We start from the raw sequence: 17,499 nt of genomic DNA on the forward strand, positions 1-17,499 counted from the left end.
TGCACCGCTCATATTTCACTCAGGCTGTAAAATAAAGTGACTTTCAGGTCCTTTCTTTGCAGAACTAGCAGTGAAATAACAAAGCACTGTGAATAATTACACATGTATGGACAAAGTCACACCAAATAATTACTTTTTTAATGGAAACAGTTCACTGAGCACACAGAGGCAAGTAGTGTCATTGTGTAATCCAATGAAAATACTGGAAGATATGTTTAATGATGCAAATCACAAGGGATATGTTTACTTTCTGGAACATAGTTTCTGCACTGTAATAGTGCATTTTTGCTGTTATTAATGAGTTTTATTAATATCTTAACCATAATATTAGTGGTGCTAAACCACTGAACCGAACACATTTCAATTTTTGGTTATCAGAGGATAGATAGATAGATAGATAGATAGATAGATAGATAGATAGATAGATAGATATTCTTGTTCTTAGTCCCTTTTTCCCAGATCAATTCGGGAAGGTGATAAATCAGGGAATTAATAAAAAATAAATTAATTAAAAAGGAGGAAAGAAAGGTAATAACAAACAACGAAATGACTTGGAAAGAGTGCTTGAAAATTATAATAATCAAATGTAATAATTGTAATAGTAATTATCATTATTTCATTTTTCCATTTTTTTTTTTAAATAATTTTATTTTTTTTATTTATTTATTTGCAATTTGTGTGACATTTCTTTCCAAGTTATGGGGCATTAATTTGTAGGATATAGGGCTGCCCCCTTATAATCGACCAAATGTTAGTCGACCAGAAAGGTCATCAGTTGGCAAGATTTCATTGGTCACTATAATTATTTTCTAATTTTTTTTTTTTTTTTTTAATTTGTGGGATATTACTTAACAAGTTGCTCATTGCCCCCCCCCCATATTTTGTAAAAAAATTGCACCTATTTGCTCAGGGTTCAAGGGTTCAATATACTTGTGAAAGGCATCTGAAAGCAACACAAGAAAAGTGATGTTGCTTCAGGTTTCAAAGGGTTAATTCATCTTATGCTGTTATTACTATGTGCTTAGTGTTTGGGTTCTGCTTCTTATTGTAAAGCACTTTGTGAATGTGTTTTTAAGGGTGCTATATAAATAAGGTTTATTTCATATATATATAGCCCCGCTACGGATACTGGTTCCGAAATGGAGCAACCATCAGCACCTCCTCTACATGGATGACATCAAGCTGTATGCAGGAATGAGCGAGGCATCGACTCACTGATCCACCTCACCAAGATCTACAGCAATGGCATCGGAATGTCATTCGGTCTAGGTAAGTGTGGTCGGATAGCGTCAAAGACAGGGATGATAATCAGAACCGAGGGGGTCGAACTACCAGAAGGCAGCATTGTAGATGTTCAGGACAGCTACAAATACCTTGGGGTCCTGCAGGTTAATGGGAACCACAAGGAGGTCGCGTGGAAGTCAGCCACAGCCTAATACCCACACAGAGTAAGGCAGGTCCTGAAGAGTCAGCTGAAACATGAACCATCAACACGTACGCCCTGCCAGTCATCAGATACCCCGCTCGTATAATAAGCTGGCCAAAGGAGGACATAGAGGCCACCGATATCAAGATATGGAAGCTTCTCACAATGAATGGAGGGGGTAAGAGCCACTGTCCAGGATGCAACAACCAAGATCCAGGAATACATCAGAAAGATGGCCCCCAAATATGAGCTGCTAAGTGAATACCTCAGGCAGCAGAAACCCGAGAATGCAGAAGAGGTGGATGAACCACCGTGACCAGAGTGTCACAGGGCTGACACATGGAGACAGTCAAGGTCACATTCACACCTACGGGAAATTTAGGGTCACCGATTAACCAAACCTGCATTTCTTTGTACTGGTGAGAACCTGGAGAAGCCCACACTGACACAGGGGGAACATGCAGACTCCACCCAGAAGGGTTCGAACATAGAACTCTCTTGCAGTAAGGCGACAGCGCTAACCATTTAAAAAGAGACATAAGTGCAAAGTCTATGAAGATCTGGGCTTTATTTCAGTAAGCACATTTGGTTGATCATTTGGTTTTTTGACAACAAACATCTTATCTTTTCATCAGTTTTAGTTCTTCTACCTTATACAAACATGGTGACAACTACTTCATATGGCATGTATATTATAGGCTATTTGGTTAACAAAGGAAAGTACAATAAAAAAACATTTATATACAGAACATAGACACATGGCCTTGCATATGAACGGGAACCGACATGCTCAATTCTTGAAAGCAAAAAAAAAAAAAAAAAAAATGCAGACTGACACCTCGATGTACAGTACGTGTGGTTTGTGAAACTGCAGGGACATCGTAGGAACAGAGAAAAAGGTACTGGGAATATTAACGACTAATTGGGTTTATTCATAAAGACACTTGCAGTAGTAATTCAAACGTCTTGGTATTGGATGTGAGAGTCTTTTATAGAGCGAAACAAAACTGAAACCAGGGCAACAGCTAGTAAAAATCTGGACACAATGAACATTTTTGGCAGGAAAAAAAAAAATAAAAATTTGGTCTTAGAGACACTGATGCTCTTTCCTCTGAAAAATAAAACAGTGAATGATTGTCTGTGTTTACAGAGCAGTCACACAAAGCTATGATCAACCTCGACTTTTCACCTCCGGACTTGGTTTATGAATCATTAAAATTAAAAAAAAGGTGCAGAGATACACTGATTGTAGTTAAGCAAAAGGCAAAACTGGTTAAATGATTTAGGAAGGAGGCAGTTTAGGAGTAAAAACATGCACCTCTGTAACATTCAGAATCATTCAAGAAGTGCGAACAGAATCCATATATATATAAAAAAAAAACAGAAACAGGCATTTTAAAAAGTCAACATGCCTCTGCTGAAACGAGCTCAGTAACAACAAGCAGAATGTGCTGTAAGTCTATGTACATTTCATCATACAACATACTACAACTAATGTATGTTTTTGCATAAAGTTTGTCAAGCTTAATTCATCCCTCAACAACACATGAGATATAGTGGCACTGTCTGTGATTTGTATTTCTGTAACAGTAACAGCTGCATTTACTGAACCCTCTGCTCAGCCATCTGATGGGAAACACTAACATCTAATAACTGTAATCAATGCAGTAAATACATTTAGGTTGTTAGCGCAAGTGTGGAAACTTTTAGTAACAAGATGCATCTGTGTGCATTTCTATATAATCTGTAATTTACTGGATTTTTGTCTTTCTAGTCACGCAACAGCATTTTAGAAAATTCCCCCTTTAGCACGTTTAAAAACAATGCATGAATAAAAAACATCAAGGCAACAACTAGGTAGTTTTGCTGGATTAAAGCATCAGCTGAACGTGACCCATCGTATTAAAAAAGTATAGTGAATGATTGCGACGACAAGTTAGTATTGGCAGGCTTATCACATTAAACAACACATAAGGATAGCATATAGCAGGAAGAAACGACAATGTCCTCGAAAAACAGACAGTATAAACGCAGAGTGTCCTCTGCTCTGTCTCAGTGTCCATGTCAACAGTCTGTTTTTCTGATGCAGTACCAGCCGGCCGCCATCTGGTCGGCACTTCCTCGTTGATCCCTCAATAAACAGTTTGTGTTTCGGGTGCCAAAGGCTGAAAAGAAAAGTCTTGACTTTGCCAGCAGGGAGCAGAGGATGCTCGGCTGGGATCAGAGGAACCATGTGGAAAACTGATTTCAGCTCGTGACAGACAGCTGACTGCACGCTTTTTGGTTTTGAGAACTTTTGATTTCTAGCTGATAATACTCGATGACGTTTTAGAAACTATACAAACAGTTTTCTTAAGTGCAAAGAGAAGAAAACATAAAGGGGGAGGTGACCGATTATCATACTGAAGAATAAACAAAAAAAATTTTAACAAGAGACGTGAGAAAAGCATCGTATGAGTTACTATGTGTTGTTATTCAACTACACAGAATCCCAAAGTCAGTCTGTTTATGCTTCCCTCTGGCCGGCCTACGCAAACACCTGCATGTTTCCGAGCTGAGGTTGTTGAGAGGCCTGCTGCATCTGTTGCGACTGCGGCTGCAGCTGCACCTGCTCTGGAATGTGTGTGTGGTGTGAAGACGGCAGTGCATGGTGAGGGTTCCCCAGAGGGGTGGGGCTGGTGGTGACGTCAGACCAGTCTGAGTTGGAGTGTGGCGAAGAAGACGACCAAGGGTCTGGGGATTCGGGTGAAGGGGTGAGATACGGGTGCTCGCTGGGTGGGTGGGCAGAGTGGCCGGGGGTGGTGCCATCTGAGCCGGTGGTGGTGTAACTGTGCTGGGAGGGGGGAGTGGGGTACTTATCCACAGGGCTCTGCATGGGTGGATAGGAGGGCAGCGGCCGAGACTGGCCCTCAATTCCGCCGTGGCCTCCGTGGCTAACGGTGTGGGGGTGCTGCATGGCGTGGGAGAGCCCATGCGCCATACTCATCTGCTCAGGCATCTGGTACATCATGCTCTGGGAACATCGGAGGTGGCCTGGGCCCTGCTGGGAGTGACCCTGACTCTGGTTCTGCCCCTGGGACTGTGTGACCTGTACCTGCCCCGGCTGAGACTGCTTCAGCATGGGCTGGCCTCCCCCAGGTGCCATCATCTGGAACGTGACGATGGGCGGCAGCTGCTCTCTGCTCATGGTGACATTCATGGGAGTCAGCATCGGGCCCTGGCCGTGGCGTTGGCCCATGCCAGGGTGAGATCCTCCCATCTGGTGCGGCACGATGCCGAACATGTGGCTGCCATAGCCGTGTTTGGTCATGCCCACCCAGCCCTGCTGCTGTCCCAGCATGTGGCTGACGGGAGGCAGCATTGGTCTGGAGGTCGGGCTGCTCAGGAGGGGAGGGGAGTTCGCAGTGGTGGAGACGGCGCCGGACACGTCCCCTGTGTATGAGTGTGGTGACTCCAGGGAGTCAACAGGTGACATGGTGACTGAGCTTTCTGGAAGTCCCGCTGCCTTTACACCATTCGCGTTTCCTCCTCCTGTACCTCCTCCACTACCGCCTCCCCCTCCATTGCCCACACCCGGGCCCTCTCCCCCAGCGGGCTTCTTTCTTCTCTTCGCCTTCATGTCTTTTAGCTCCTTAGCTCCCCCGCCAACACCTCCAACCTTTGCTCCACCTCCGCCTCTCCTGCTCTTCTTCCCCTGCGGCCCAGGTCGCATACCGATGAAGCCAGCTCCGTTGGCGCCACACATAACAGAGTTTCCTCCTCCACCCATGTGGTTGGGCCCATTGTGTGGACTGTGAACCAAGTTATACTGGTCCAGTAAGCGCACTATGTCATGATGCATGCGTTCTTGAGCTGTATCGCGGGGCAGTCGGTCCAGGTGGTCAGTAATGTCACGGTTGGAGTAGTGGTCGAGGAGAACCTGCGCCGCTTCGAAGCTGCCTTCTCTGGCTGCAAGAAACAGTGGGGTCTCCTCCTGAAGGACATACAGCAAACAGCGAGTTTTAATACACCAAAGATCTGTTTTAAGTCTCAATTTATTTGTGCATTTAAAATAAATCTCTTAATAAAAGTCTGATGGGTGCATTTACATAGATTTCATACAAGTTTGTCCATTTGTTTGAGTATATTTACCCCCAGACACAGTAAGGTGTCTTTATTATTATCTTTTTTTTATTACCAATAAACCACTGCAAATGGAGCATTCATCAGCAAACAAACTACTGAACAATGGTTTGAAATAGCATAAATAAAAATGCAGAACTGACCTTATTGTCTTGCATGTCACGGTTGGCTCCATTCTTCAAAAGCACAAGAGTTGCCTCCACGTTATTGACTGCAGCTGCCCAGTGCAAGGCGGATTTGCCTAAAATGGTGGGACGGTGAGAAAAGAAATGATTGCAATTTAGTTCATCTCTTACAATCCATTCATAACTATTTTTCTGTGACTATTCAGAGCTCTTCATGTCTTAAATGTTACTATCTCTTTTTAGAGGACTCAAGTTGGGCTGTCCCCTGGAAGTCAAAGATTTGAATCATCAGTGAAATCATCAGACCCCTCAGTCAACTGAGGTTTCTTCAAGTCAAGCAGACTTTTTGTTTGTTTATTTGTATTTGTCAGTCAATGTGCTTTGCAGTGTTCTTCTGGGGATTTTTTGGACCCTAGATGTAGCAGAGTGAGCGCTCCTCGCTTTCACAGTGCTCTCAAGTACAGGCAGCAGCGTACCCAGACCCAAGGTGAGTCTGAGTGAAACAGAGGCAGCTGCCCACAGAAAGAGAGGCTTTGCCTTCTGCTCAGAGCTGGTGAATTCACAGCTCAACTCAATACTTCCCTCTCTGGCTTTTGTTGCACATCTGGTGTCAGTAAAAAATGTTGATGCAAATTTCAAATCTGCCGTTAGCATAGTTAGCACACATTTGCTTGGGGGGCTAACTTGGCTTAGGGTAAAGCCCTAGATTGAAGTAAGCATTACAGCATCTTTAAGGGTGCTTTCAGACCTAGAGTTTGCCTGCTTTGGTCCTAATCCGGGACTAAATTTGTTACAAAGCTGTATGGGCAGATCTCACAAGCATGTCCTGCTTACCTACTAGCATGACTTCTCATACTAATACTGCAGTTTCAATACCAGAAATATTGTAATCCAATTGACTGCATGCATTAAATGCTGTATTCATACACCAGAGTAACAGTGCAGAAACAACACATGCCACAGGAGGAGTAAATATATGAAAAGTTTGCTGACCGTGGTCGTCTACAGCATTGATGTCAGCATGGCAGTGGATCAGCTCTTCCACCATGCCCTCCACAGCTAGCCTGGCTGCCAGGACCAGTGGAGTAGTGCCATCATTCATCCGGGCATCCAGCTCTGTCGCACGATTACGGATCAGAATCTGAGAGAAAACAAAGATACAGAAAGTTTTAATGAATAATTAATGACAGATGATGGTGTTGCAGATTTCCCAAGTAATTATCTATAATATAATTACAGTTAAATTAAAAAATACGATGATGGAATTGGTGTCTGGTAAAAACACTGTTTGGCTGGCCAATTTTAAATTCACCTGATGTTTGTAACCGATCCTTATTAAACTGCTGTCTCACCTGGAAGACTCCCTGGGCATCAGCCGCCACAGCAGCATGCAGCGGAGTTCTGCCCATGTTGTCATGGGCGTTGGGATCAGCTCCAGCATCCAGCAGTCTCTTAGCAGCATCAGCCCTGGCATAGCGGGCAGCCAGGTGGAGCGCTGTTTCTCCTGTACGGTCTGTCTGAGCCATCAAGGAAGCACCCTGAGCGATCAGGTCTGAAATGACACTCGGCCCTGGTTCATCCCCTCCGCTCTCTTCCTCCTCATCTCCATGCAGGCTGCAGTCTGGGCCTCCACCATTACGCAGAGATGCCAGCATCAGTGGGGTGAAGCCATCTGAGAGAGGAGAAATTTATTAATAAAGAATTAAGAAAGAATTGAAAATTAACCAGATCTAGAAGTTTAGGATTGTTTTCTCACCAGGTCCCTTGACATTAACATCCAGGCAGTCAGCATCCAGGTCAGCCTGAGGGGGGGTGAGGGTGATGTCAGCAGCCTTGCGATGCTGCAGGGTCCACTCCCTTCGGTCAACACCTCCATCCATAGCAATGGGAAGCAAGGGTTTGTCTTCAGTCTATGAAAAGCAATACAACTTGAAACAACACTCACAGCAACCAAAAACCTTTCAAAACATCCCTCACTCAATTTAAACTACTCCAATCCATCAGCTCTATTTTCTTTTTTCTTCCTCAAATCACTTACTCTTGGTTTCTTGGATGGGACCTCGTCTTCCAGCCATCTCTGACTCTGACCTCCATCAATCATGGCTCCATCCTGGGTCTTGAAATTCCTGATAGGAGAGAAAAAAGTTCAAGCAACAGTAACATTTTGTTCTCCTTATATTTATTCTGGGACACAGCATGCATGCTATGTTTCAGCTATGCTCTGTTTCACGCTCAATCAAAGACCAGTATTGATCACTGGCAGCTGGTAACTGTAGTCTTTTATTGATGCTATTGATGTTTTGAAAGTCTACTATCTTACACAAAGGTTTCTTTAACAGTAGGAGAGATACATGTTCACTCTGTATGCCCACAATTCCCCAAGATCACCTGAGAAACCCTTCACTTCTCACTGAATTTTCACACAGTGGTTGTTATCATATATCGGGGTTTCTCTGTTTTCTTCCGTATCTCCTACTGTAGTTTAAAAATCATCTTAAAAATACATTTAAAAAATCCCAGACAGGGCCAGGGAATCAGTTACGGTTGGGTAGGCCGCCTGGCATGCAATACACAGGCAGAGACCCTGTATATGTAGTTTTAAATGCTCTCTAACACATACTGTTGGTACTCACTTCATGTCAAAGTCGTCCTGTCCAACAGGCTCTCTCCTTTTGTCATTCTTATTGGCCAAGAAGCCATCAGGCAGCCACAGGACACCATGTTTGTGCTTCCTCTTGGCTGCTAGCATCCCCAGCACCAGGATAAGCAGAATAACACCCACCGCCACTCCAACCAGAATTATCATGATGGGTTTCTTGGATTCAACTGTTGGGTCACCTGAAGAGTACAAAGACGAGCCTAATACGAGTTGTTTTGTCTTCATTTGATTTTAGTTATTACCCCAAAACAAACCAGTTAAATTAACTGTTGAATGACAGGTCTACTTACTGTCAACAGTCACGAGAGGGTAAGGCAGGTCAGCCTTGATGTGTGCTGCTGCGATGAATGACGCAGCCTCATTAGTGTTGGAGAAACAGTCGAGAGAACTCTGGGAACATTCCCGGTTATCGAGTTCCAGGTGCACCACAGATCTGCACAGACAAACATGATATTACTGATGATGCCAAGGTAATTAATCTCAAGCTCCTGAGTATTACATGAGAGCTTAAAAGAAGAGAATTTATGCCATTATGAACGATCCTTACCCAATGACCTCCCTCTCCATCTCCCGCTTGCTCCTTCTCCTCTGTAAATGCAGTCCGTGCTCCTCCTCTGCTCCATAGTAAGCGTACACCATTGGCTTCTTATTTTCATCTAACTTCACCCGCAAGTTGGTGTGCAACAGGGCTCCCAGGGAGCGCAAGAAACCCCTCAAGTCTCCAAGCAGCTCTTTAGGCTGCAGCCTGACCACGATGACCAGCGTGCCATCCACCAATTTAGCTGGAGTGTCAGATGAACAGTCCAGGCCGTCCCAGCCACAAGCCTCTGTGTAGCAGCTCTGGTCACAGATGCCATTCCCGAAGTGGTCTGCGCAGTACTTGTCATACCTGAAAATACACAGTACATGCAGGTTGGGTGATTGTTGATTTGACATCAAAATGTTTTGGACTTTTAAGAAAACTGCAACAGCACTGACAAAATAACGAAAGGGGTCACATACGTGCAGGGGGCTGGTTTGGTCTCCTGGCACTCAAAGCTATCAAAGAGGCACCCAGGGGTGTCACACTCCTTATCACAACGTCCATTCTTAAAGAGATCCCAGCAGGGAACACTGGCGGTACAGTTATCCCAAGGCCGCTTCCAGTTGAGTGAGCAGTCGCCTCCATCCCACTGACATTCATGGTTGTTACACTGATCGTCGCACACTTTATCCCCTGAATGCTGCACACACTGCAGATAAGGGCAACTTCGAGGGACTTCTAAGATGTGTTTGTTCTCACAGTATCGTCCAGAGAAGTACATGGGACAGCGGCAGCTGTACTGGTATGGGTTGGTTGGGTCTTTGACGCAGGTTCCTCCATTTTGGCACATCCATGGACACCTCTGATCAATCTCACAGTGTGGTCCACTGAAGTCTGGCTGGCACTGGCAGTACAAGCGACCAGCTGCTGACTGCATACAGTGCCCGCCATTCTGGCAACGTAGCTTTGCACAACTGTAGCCTTCTATTTCTCCACAGTTGAACCCAGTAAAGCCCTATAAAACACAAGATGTTGAAGTGTGATAGTTGAGTCATCATTTTAAAAGTTAGGCTTGGCTACACATTTGTAAAGGGCCAATAAAACTTTGAAGCTGATGTTTAATGACACAAAACACTACAGCTAATATACTTCTGAATCTCCGACAAATTTGATGCTTGTCTACTATACCTGAGCCATGGTGTGGCCCTCTGAAGCAAGCATGAGAATAAGAGAGGGAGCAAGAAGTTAGTTGAAAGAAAAACAAGAATTTAGTTCGAAAAGATGCTGAAAAGATTTTGTAGTGTGAGAGCAAAAGAAAGGAAAACACTGAGGTAGTAATGTCAGTCACCTGACCACTTTTATAACCTTTTGCAAGTCACTTTTATGTACTATTACTAACTTCTTTACAATGAGCAGACAGATTGACTAAACATCCAATATCCTCTAAAATTTGAGAGATATTTAAGCTTCCGAAACACACTAGCAACTTGTTCTGTTGAAGATTTTATGGAATTTTGGGGACAAAAAGTTTCATTCATTCACAGTTTTATAGTCAAGTGTGGAGGGATGTGCGGTAGGCAATAGACAAATAAGACTATATCAAGAAAATTGAGAGACATCACTGGTATTTAACTTACAATATGAAATTTTCTGCCAGTAGGGGTCCCTCAAACAAACAAGTAACAAAAGCTGGAGCAATGCTGTTCGGCTGGTCGTGGAGAACCCGTTAGCCCTTGCTAATGTGTCACCTTTTTTCTTCTTGATTAAAATAAAAGCTTTCTCTGGGTTTGAACATTGTTGGAAATGTACGGGATAATTTAAGTACACAACTGGAAAAAAACACACACTCTGCTTTGCAACCAGCTCACACTGAACTTTGTGGCATTTGCGCAAAAATCAAAACAGAACAAAAAGCAAAACTATGCATATACGTGGCATGCAAATAGTTATGTGAAAGAATGACAAGCACACTGTCAATCAAGAGGTTAATACAAAAACATGAAAGTAAAGCGTTACACTGATAATGATCAAATTAGAGCGCACAGAGCCTGTGTGCAGAGAAATGATCATAAACAGTGCTTAAGGAAGTAAGCATAAAAGAGGAGAATCAATTTAAACAATGTTATCTTATGATGCTCAAAAAAAGGGGTGACAATAGAGAAACTTACAGGAACACAGGAGCAGGTGTAGCCATGTTCTGAGCTCATATTCATAGAGCAGATGCCACTGTTGTGGCACGGCTTAGACAGACACAGATCCACCATGGACTCACAATGACGACCTGCAAAAGAAATAACAAATAAAGATCAAAACATTTACAGTATCGAAACACAACACAAAAACACTGATGCCTTGCTGGTTTTCCAGCATACAAAATGAGTAAATATAGTGCTGCTATGTCCCTTTGGGTGACTACGAACGTACCCGTGTATCCAAGGCGACAACGACACTGGTAATCATTGACCAGCTGCACACAGTCGAGGCTGCCAGGGGCGTGGCAGGGCTCAGACAGGCATTCATTGAGATCCCCCTCGCAGTGTTCTCCAACAAATCCTGGAGGGCAGGAGCAGGTGTAACGTCCCACACCGTCCATGCACTGTCCTCCGTTCAGACAGCGCGGTTCAAAAGAGCCAGGTTTGGGGGCACAGTCATCCACGTTCACTTCACACTGGACTCCTACAGAGCAGTAAACAGACGGACATCAATGTGTGTATCAAACATAGTAATGAAGATGCTTTATGGATGATTAAAGGACAGTTTGAATCATCCTGTGTGTGTGTGTGTGTGTGTGTGTGTGTGTGCCTATGTAATATGCAGACTCACCATGTGTTCCAGGTGGGCAGGCACAGGTGAAGCGGTTGATGAGGTTGATACAGGTTCCTCCATGGAGGCAGGGTCTAGAGTGGCATTCATCGACATCATACTCACAGTTCACCCCCTGGTAGCCTGGTTTACACTAAAGCAATGACACAAGAGAGCAGTTAGCTTGTTGTGTGCTTTGGGAAAAAAGGCTGCTAGTTTGGTGTTGACATACTGTACATCTTGAAACATAACCATCACCATCATGCACACACAAACAGCTGAGAATATACTCACTGTACACTCGTATGTGCCCTGATAGTCTTTGCATTTGGCTCCATTGCGGCAAGGGTTTGACTGGCACTCGTCGACCATCTCTTCACAGTAGCTGCCTGTGTATCCTGGCTGGCACTGACACCGGTGGGAGTTGCCCACGTTCACACACCTCCCAGCGTTCTTACACACATTTTCCACTCCAAGACCTACAGTCATTTGGTAAAGGAGGCACATGCAGTGAAACAATGACGTGGAGATATGCAATTGTTGCTTGTTTTAAGATTTTGTCTAATGGTAATTATAAGTAATGTGCTGTAGTCCCTCACCTTGCCTCGCAGCAAAGTCCTGGCAGGACATGTTAGGGACGTCACAGTAAAGTCCCGTCCATCCCATTTGACAATGGCAGGTCCACGAGGTGGCTGTCTGAGAGCAGGAGCCGCCGTTGTGACAGCGCACCTGGCTGCAGAGGTTCACAAAGTTCTGCATACAAAAGACAAAAGAAGAGAGAGTTGAAGTTGGATGATGAAAATCCAACAATTTACAATCAGTGCAGCATACAACACCCTCCATACTTAAACTCTGGGTACTTACCTTGTTATAATTGTTGGCAAATATTAAAGTGCTAAGAACACATGCAATTCAGCTCACGCACTTTCCCGGGAGACTCACTCTGTGCACTTGCAGCAACACACACACACTTTACCTGGCAGTTCTGTCCATTGTATCCCATGGGGCAGGTGCAGCGGTAGGTGCCCAGCCCATCAGTGCAGGTGCCTCCATTCCTACAGGGCTGGGAGTCACACTCGTTCTGCTCAAACTCACAGAATTTCCCATAAAAACCAGGACGGCAACGGCAAGAGAAGGTATTGATGTCATCGATGCAGGTCCCATTATTCAGACAGGAGCTGGAGGGAAGGAGGAGAAGAAAGTGGTACCTAATGAAAAACTGCCTAGAGAGCTGAGACATACTTCATTAAAGGGTACAAATGAAGAGGCAGGAAAGAACAAGATAACATAGACCCTACGAATATCATTCATCTTAAAGGGAATCTTTGGTATTTTTTAACCTGGACCCTTTTATTCTATGTTTTTATGTCTGAGTGACTGGCGACACCAATTTTCAAAATTTGTCCAGTATTGAGAGAGCCTGCTGCAGCCACAGTGGCTAAAACAGGCTGCAATACAATCCCTGTGGACAACTGTGCACCGTCAATTTACATCCACTAAAGTGCGTGTTTTTGCCACTGACAGACTCAGATTGTTATTATAAGTGTCTGACAACATTGCGGAAAAACTCCTGCTGTGCCTTTTTATTATCCAGGCAACCACAGACTTTATTTATTTTAGTTATTTAACAGTACTCAGCATTTTGTTCCTAAAATGTTGAGGCAGAGGGTACTTGCTGTAGCTCTGGTTGAGGGTGAGAGGCTGTCAGCAAATAGTTCATTGGGCACAGGGTAACGGAGATCTGTGTGGGTACATGAGACCCTAAAAAAGAGGGTGGATCACAGGGAGTACCATTGGTTGGTCAAGGAGCTTTGCCACCATGATGGCTGTTTCTAGGCATATTTTAGGATGACTCAGGGGCAGATTGACAACCTGCTGTCTATCTACGGATCATATAGCTCTGGGTATCCAGCACTCGCTACCACCAGTTTCTCCTCCATTGTTTACTAACTATAAACTTGTTGTGACCACCACAGAAGACCTGCTGCCTCTCAAATCATCCAATTGGACAATGGAAAAAAGAGATGACGTGGGGCGATTTTCTGCTTTGAAATGAAGTTTTTTCAACTCGAGTTCAGAGAGCTCCAGCAAAAATGCCAGGCTCTTAGAGCGCAGAAACGCAAGGCGCGTTGCAATGCAAAAACCACCAGCAAAAAGCTTCATTCTCACTAAAAGCAATTACAAAAAGGCGCCTCCAGCTGCTTTCTGTGTGATCGGGGCTCTCTGAACACTGGAGCATAGTCAAATATTGTTGTGTCCATTAGCCAGTTAGACACAAAAACATGGGAATATAGGGTCCAGTTTGAAAAATACTTAAGTTTCCCTTTCCACAATCTGCAAGCTCCCAAATCAAGCATCTTTGAAAACAGTAATTTAGGATATAATACAGACTGATATACTATGTTTTTACAAACAATTATATATTAGATTTTTTTTTCCTCCAGCCAGTCATGAAGCGCACCTAAAAAAAAAGTCTTAAAGTTCAACTACAAGTCTTCCTTCACCCAAATCGAGCATTTGTTTTAGACAGTTATCATTCATTCAGTCATGTCCTTGCAGGAGATTCAGTAGAACTCAACAATTAAGCACGGAAATAAAATGCTTGGTTTTCATGAATCATGCTTTGAATGAATGGCTCACCTCTCAGTGCATTCAAGGATGTTGTGTTCACACAGGATTCCATCAAAGCCTGGTCGGCACTCGCACACAAAGCTGTTGACGTAGTCGCGGCAGATGGCACCGTTCCTGCAGGGCTGGCTGGCACACTCGTCTACCTCAGTCTCACACCGCTCCCCTTCAAAACCCGGGCGGCAGTCACAGGAGAAGCTCCCGACATCGTCCAAACAAGAGCCTCCATTCAGGCATCGGTCTACAGCGGGGAGAGGAGAGAGGGAAAAGAGGCTTTCCATGACCCAAAAATTTAGTTTAAAAAGCCGTCAATGAATGAACAATTCATCCAAGTTATCAATGAACAATCCAGCAGCAGTCTGGCTGAAAAAAACAGACTATGTGGAAGCACTTTCCCTTATTTTCACAAGTTTGTTTGTCTGAGATATTTTTGCATCGTTCTGTATCAAGCTTACACCCATGTGTAACCCTGTATCTCTGGGGAATTATTACTCTTACGCGTTCCACCAATGCTTGAGAGATCTCTAGTCTCCGATGATGCCTCAAAAATATTACATAGGCATCATAATACATGGCTGTCTCAAATGCAGAGGTTCAGCTTCCACTGGGTGGATATTGAATTAGCTGAAAGTGAAACTCACTTGGTGAGCAGTCGTCAATGTCCGTCTGACAGTTGTGTCCGCTGTATCCAGGTAGACAGTTACACGTGTAGCTGCCCTCGCTGTTCACGCATCGACCACCATTTTTGCAAGGGTTCTTTTTGCATTCGTTCACATCCTGACTGCAGCGTGCACCTACGAAAACAACATATTAGTACAACATCAAGTTAGCAGTAATACATAACAGGAGATATGACAGCCTTACATCCATTCTCAATCAGACAGACTCACATGGACACAATGGGCTCTAGTTTCCCAGGGCAGCGCAGGGTGGCACAGGGTGGCGAACCCCGCGCAGAGCTAGTTTCGAGCAGCGCAACCCGAGGCGTGCTCAGTTTGGTAGTTTGGCAGACCAAGGTGCGTTGAGATGGGTGTGGCGGCGCAGCAGGGGGAGGTGTCGACAGATCCAGCTTGGCGCAGTGACAGTTTCGTGCCAAAAGGCTTTGCCGAAGGTGCGCTAAAAGCTCGCCAGCTGAAACCACATCTACTGTCAGCACAGGGGGGAGCGCAGCCGGTGTAAGCCGAAGTTTGGCTGACCAGCGGACGCGCACACGTCACCAAAACCTCACAGGCAGGTTTCCAGAATATCAGGCACATTAACAATGCAATAAATACCCACAAAAAACACTATTCAATGCAACTATCTGCAATCAGCACATAAATGTATCTCTATATCGACTTTCCCGTCACATCTGATGTCAGATCAAAGGGGATTGGCACCGTTTGGCATGTTTGGCACGTGTAATGGAAACCCGACATGATTTACCAACTAATGAGTTCACATCCCTCTCAGCCAACCACAAACAGCCACAGCATCAGATAGGGAGTATATATTCAGCACCTGTCATCTTAGAAAAGTCAAAAGAAAAGAAACCGAGTGAGACTGTGAGAGAGAAAGAGAGAGCGCGCGCGCACAAGAGAAACGCAACATTGATTTACAATTGTGGTGACCTCCTCTCAGGCTACCTTTGCATCATCAGCCCGTGGAGGTCTGCTCGCAGTTCCGTATATTCGGACACTGTGAGCTGGGACCTCCCGGACCAAAACATCAGTTTCCTCCTGGGACAAGTCTGGCCGTCTGATGCTGCTGCTCTCTTCTGCCATGGCGAATTGAGTAAACTCTCATTAAGCTTCCGTGCGGCGCATTTAAGGGCGAGGGTCTCATTTGATTGGTGTGATGTGTGTAAAATCCACTCCACGCCTTCTCTCCTCCCTCTTTCCAACTTGCGCAGGTAGGAGGGACGGAGGTGGGAAAAAGTAGTAGCTGCGCCAGGCGCACGGTGTGCCAAACTTGCAAAATCCACCTGGCCACACCCAGTTGGCGAAGTGCAGGTGCGCTGCGCCCCCGCCTCGCCCGGTCTGCGAAACTAGAGCCCAGTATCTCATACCTTGCCAACCAGCTGGACATCGACAGGTGTAAGACGTGTAATCTGCTGATGGACGACACACTCCTCCCCTCTCACATGGATGAGAGGCACAGGGAACTTGTTCCACCTCACAGTGTTTACCTATTTTGACATGGGACACATTTTTAATAAAGACAAAAACAAGTCAATGAAAGTCATTGCTAATATGATGTTCAGTTGGCTGCTACAAAGACTGCTACTGCATGCTAGTAAATGAGAGATCACTAACCTGTGAATGGGGGACTACACTGACAGGTATAACTGTTGACTCCATCGATACAAATCCCTTGGTTCAGACAGGGCCCGGATGCACATTCATCTACATTCTTCTCACAGTTGACACCTAATGAGAGAGAACAGGTGAGTGTTGTTTCCCCCATTACTTAGTTAAAAAAAAAAAAAAGCCTAAATGCTGAAATATAATAACATTGTTACCTCTGAATCCCTGCTGGCACAGACAGGTGTAGCCATTATGTCTGTCCACACAGGTGCCACCATTTTGGCATGGAGTGAGCTGGCACTCGTCCTTTTCCTGCTCACAATGCTGTCCCACCCAGCCAGCTTCACACTCACAATGATACCTTTACACAGCAGAAAGGCAAGCACCAGTTTAAAATGAGAAATAAGCCACACAACGCTAACAACAGCAGCTCGTCTGCGGGCTATCGCCAGCGTCAGTTAAAGAATGGCTATCACCTGGGTTATTATATTATGGTATACATATAGTTTAGCTGATAGTAGAGCATTAATGTTATGAGGGGACAAATTTGGAAAGCAAGACAGGCTGGAAGAAATTTCCAGACAGTAGGGAGCCTCCACATCTTATCAAAGTAAAGTGAAGAACCATTAAAGTCTGTAGCTTTGTCTAATGGCTCTTTTCAGTTCCCACAAACACAACATAACTGGAGTGTGTTCGCCCATATTCAAGACTTAGTAGCAGTTGAAGGTTGACAAACCCGTGTTGCTGCTCAATACATTCTCCATGCACACATGGCTGAGGAGCACAGTGGTCGGTCCCAGAGAGGCACAGAGGGCCGTGGGTGCTGGGTGGACACAAGCAGTGGAACCCATTGATCTTGTCCACGCAGGTTCCCCCGCTCATACATGGGTTTGAGTTACACTCGTTGATCTCCACATCACATTTAACTC

At 44.8% G+C, this 17,499-nt stretch overlaps 1 protein-coding gene across 2 annotated transcripts in view; it reads right to left on the reverse strand.

The window, feature by feature from the left end:
• Positions 1-1,975: 1,975 nt before the first annotated feature.
• notch2 (notch receptor 2) overlaps positions 1,976-17,499 on the reverse strand; it is a 51,636-nt gene continuing 36,112 nt past the window's right edge. The window contains exons 14-35 of one of the 2 annotated variants that reach the window (XM_033621266.2): positions 17,307-17,499; positions 16,786-16,931; positions 16,580-16,693; positions 16,333-16,452; positions 14,927-15,079; positions 14,298-14,526; positions 12,634-12,835; positions 12,257-12,410; positions 11,952-12,136; positions 11,679-11,811; positions 11,280-11,531; positions 11,024-11,136; positions 9,335-9,870; positions 8,880-9,221; positions 8,623-8,765; positions 8,307-8,511; positions 7,712-7,799; positions 7,430-7,583; positions 7,026-7,345; positions 6,667-6,814; positions 5,692-5,789; positions 1,976-5,399 (exon numbers count right to left, since the gene is read on the reverse strand). In XM_033621266.2, the coding sequence (XP_033477157.2) occupies positions 3,954-5,399; positions 5,692-5,789; positions 6,667-6,814; positions 7,026-7,345; positions 7,430-7,583; positions 7,712-7,799; positions 8,307-8,511; positions 8,623-8,765; positions 8,880-9,221; positions 9,335-9,870; positions 11,024-11,136; positions 11,280-11,531; positions 11,679-11,811; positions 11,952-12,136; positions 12,257-12,410; positions 12,634-12,835; positions 14,298-14,526; positions 14,927-15,079; positions 16,333-16,452; positions 16,580-16,693; positions 16,786-16,931; positions 17,307-17,499 (5,474 nt within the window). In that variant the 3' untranslated portion in view covers positions 1,976-3,953. Of the gene's footprint in view, positions 5,400-5,691; positions 5,790-6,666; positions 6,815-7,025; positions 7,346-7,429; positions 7,584-7,711; positions 7,800-8,306; positions 8,533-8,622; positions 8,766-8,879; positions 9,222-9,334; positions 9,871-11,023; positions 11,137-11,279; positions 11,532-11,678; positions 11,812-11,951; positions 12,137-12,256; positions 12,411-12,633; positions 12,836-14,297; positions 14,527-14,926; positions 15,080-16,332; positions 16,453-16,579; positions 16,694-16,785; positions 16,932-17,306 lie in introns of both variants that reach the window. The other variant, XM_033621265.2, reaches the window with a different exon arrangement.

The sequence above is a fragment of the Epinephelus lanceolatus genome, chromosome 6, assembly GCF_041903045.1.
Source record: "Epinephelus lanceolatus isolate andai-2023 chromosome 6, ASM4190304v1, whole genome shotgun sequence".
In the NCBI taxonomy this organism is placed as follows: Eukaryota; Metazoa; Chordata; class Actinopteri; order Perciformes; family Serranidae; genus Epinephelus; species Epinephelus lanceolatus.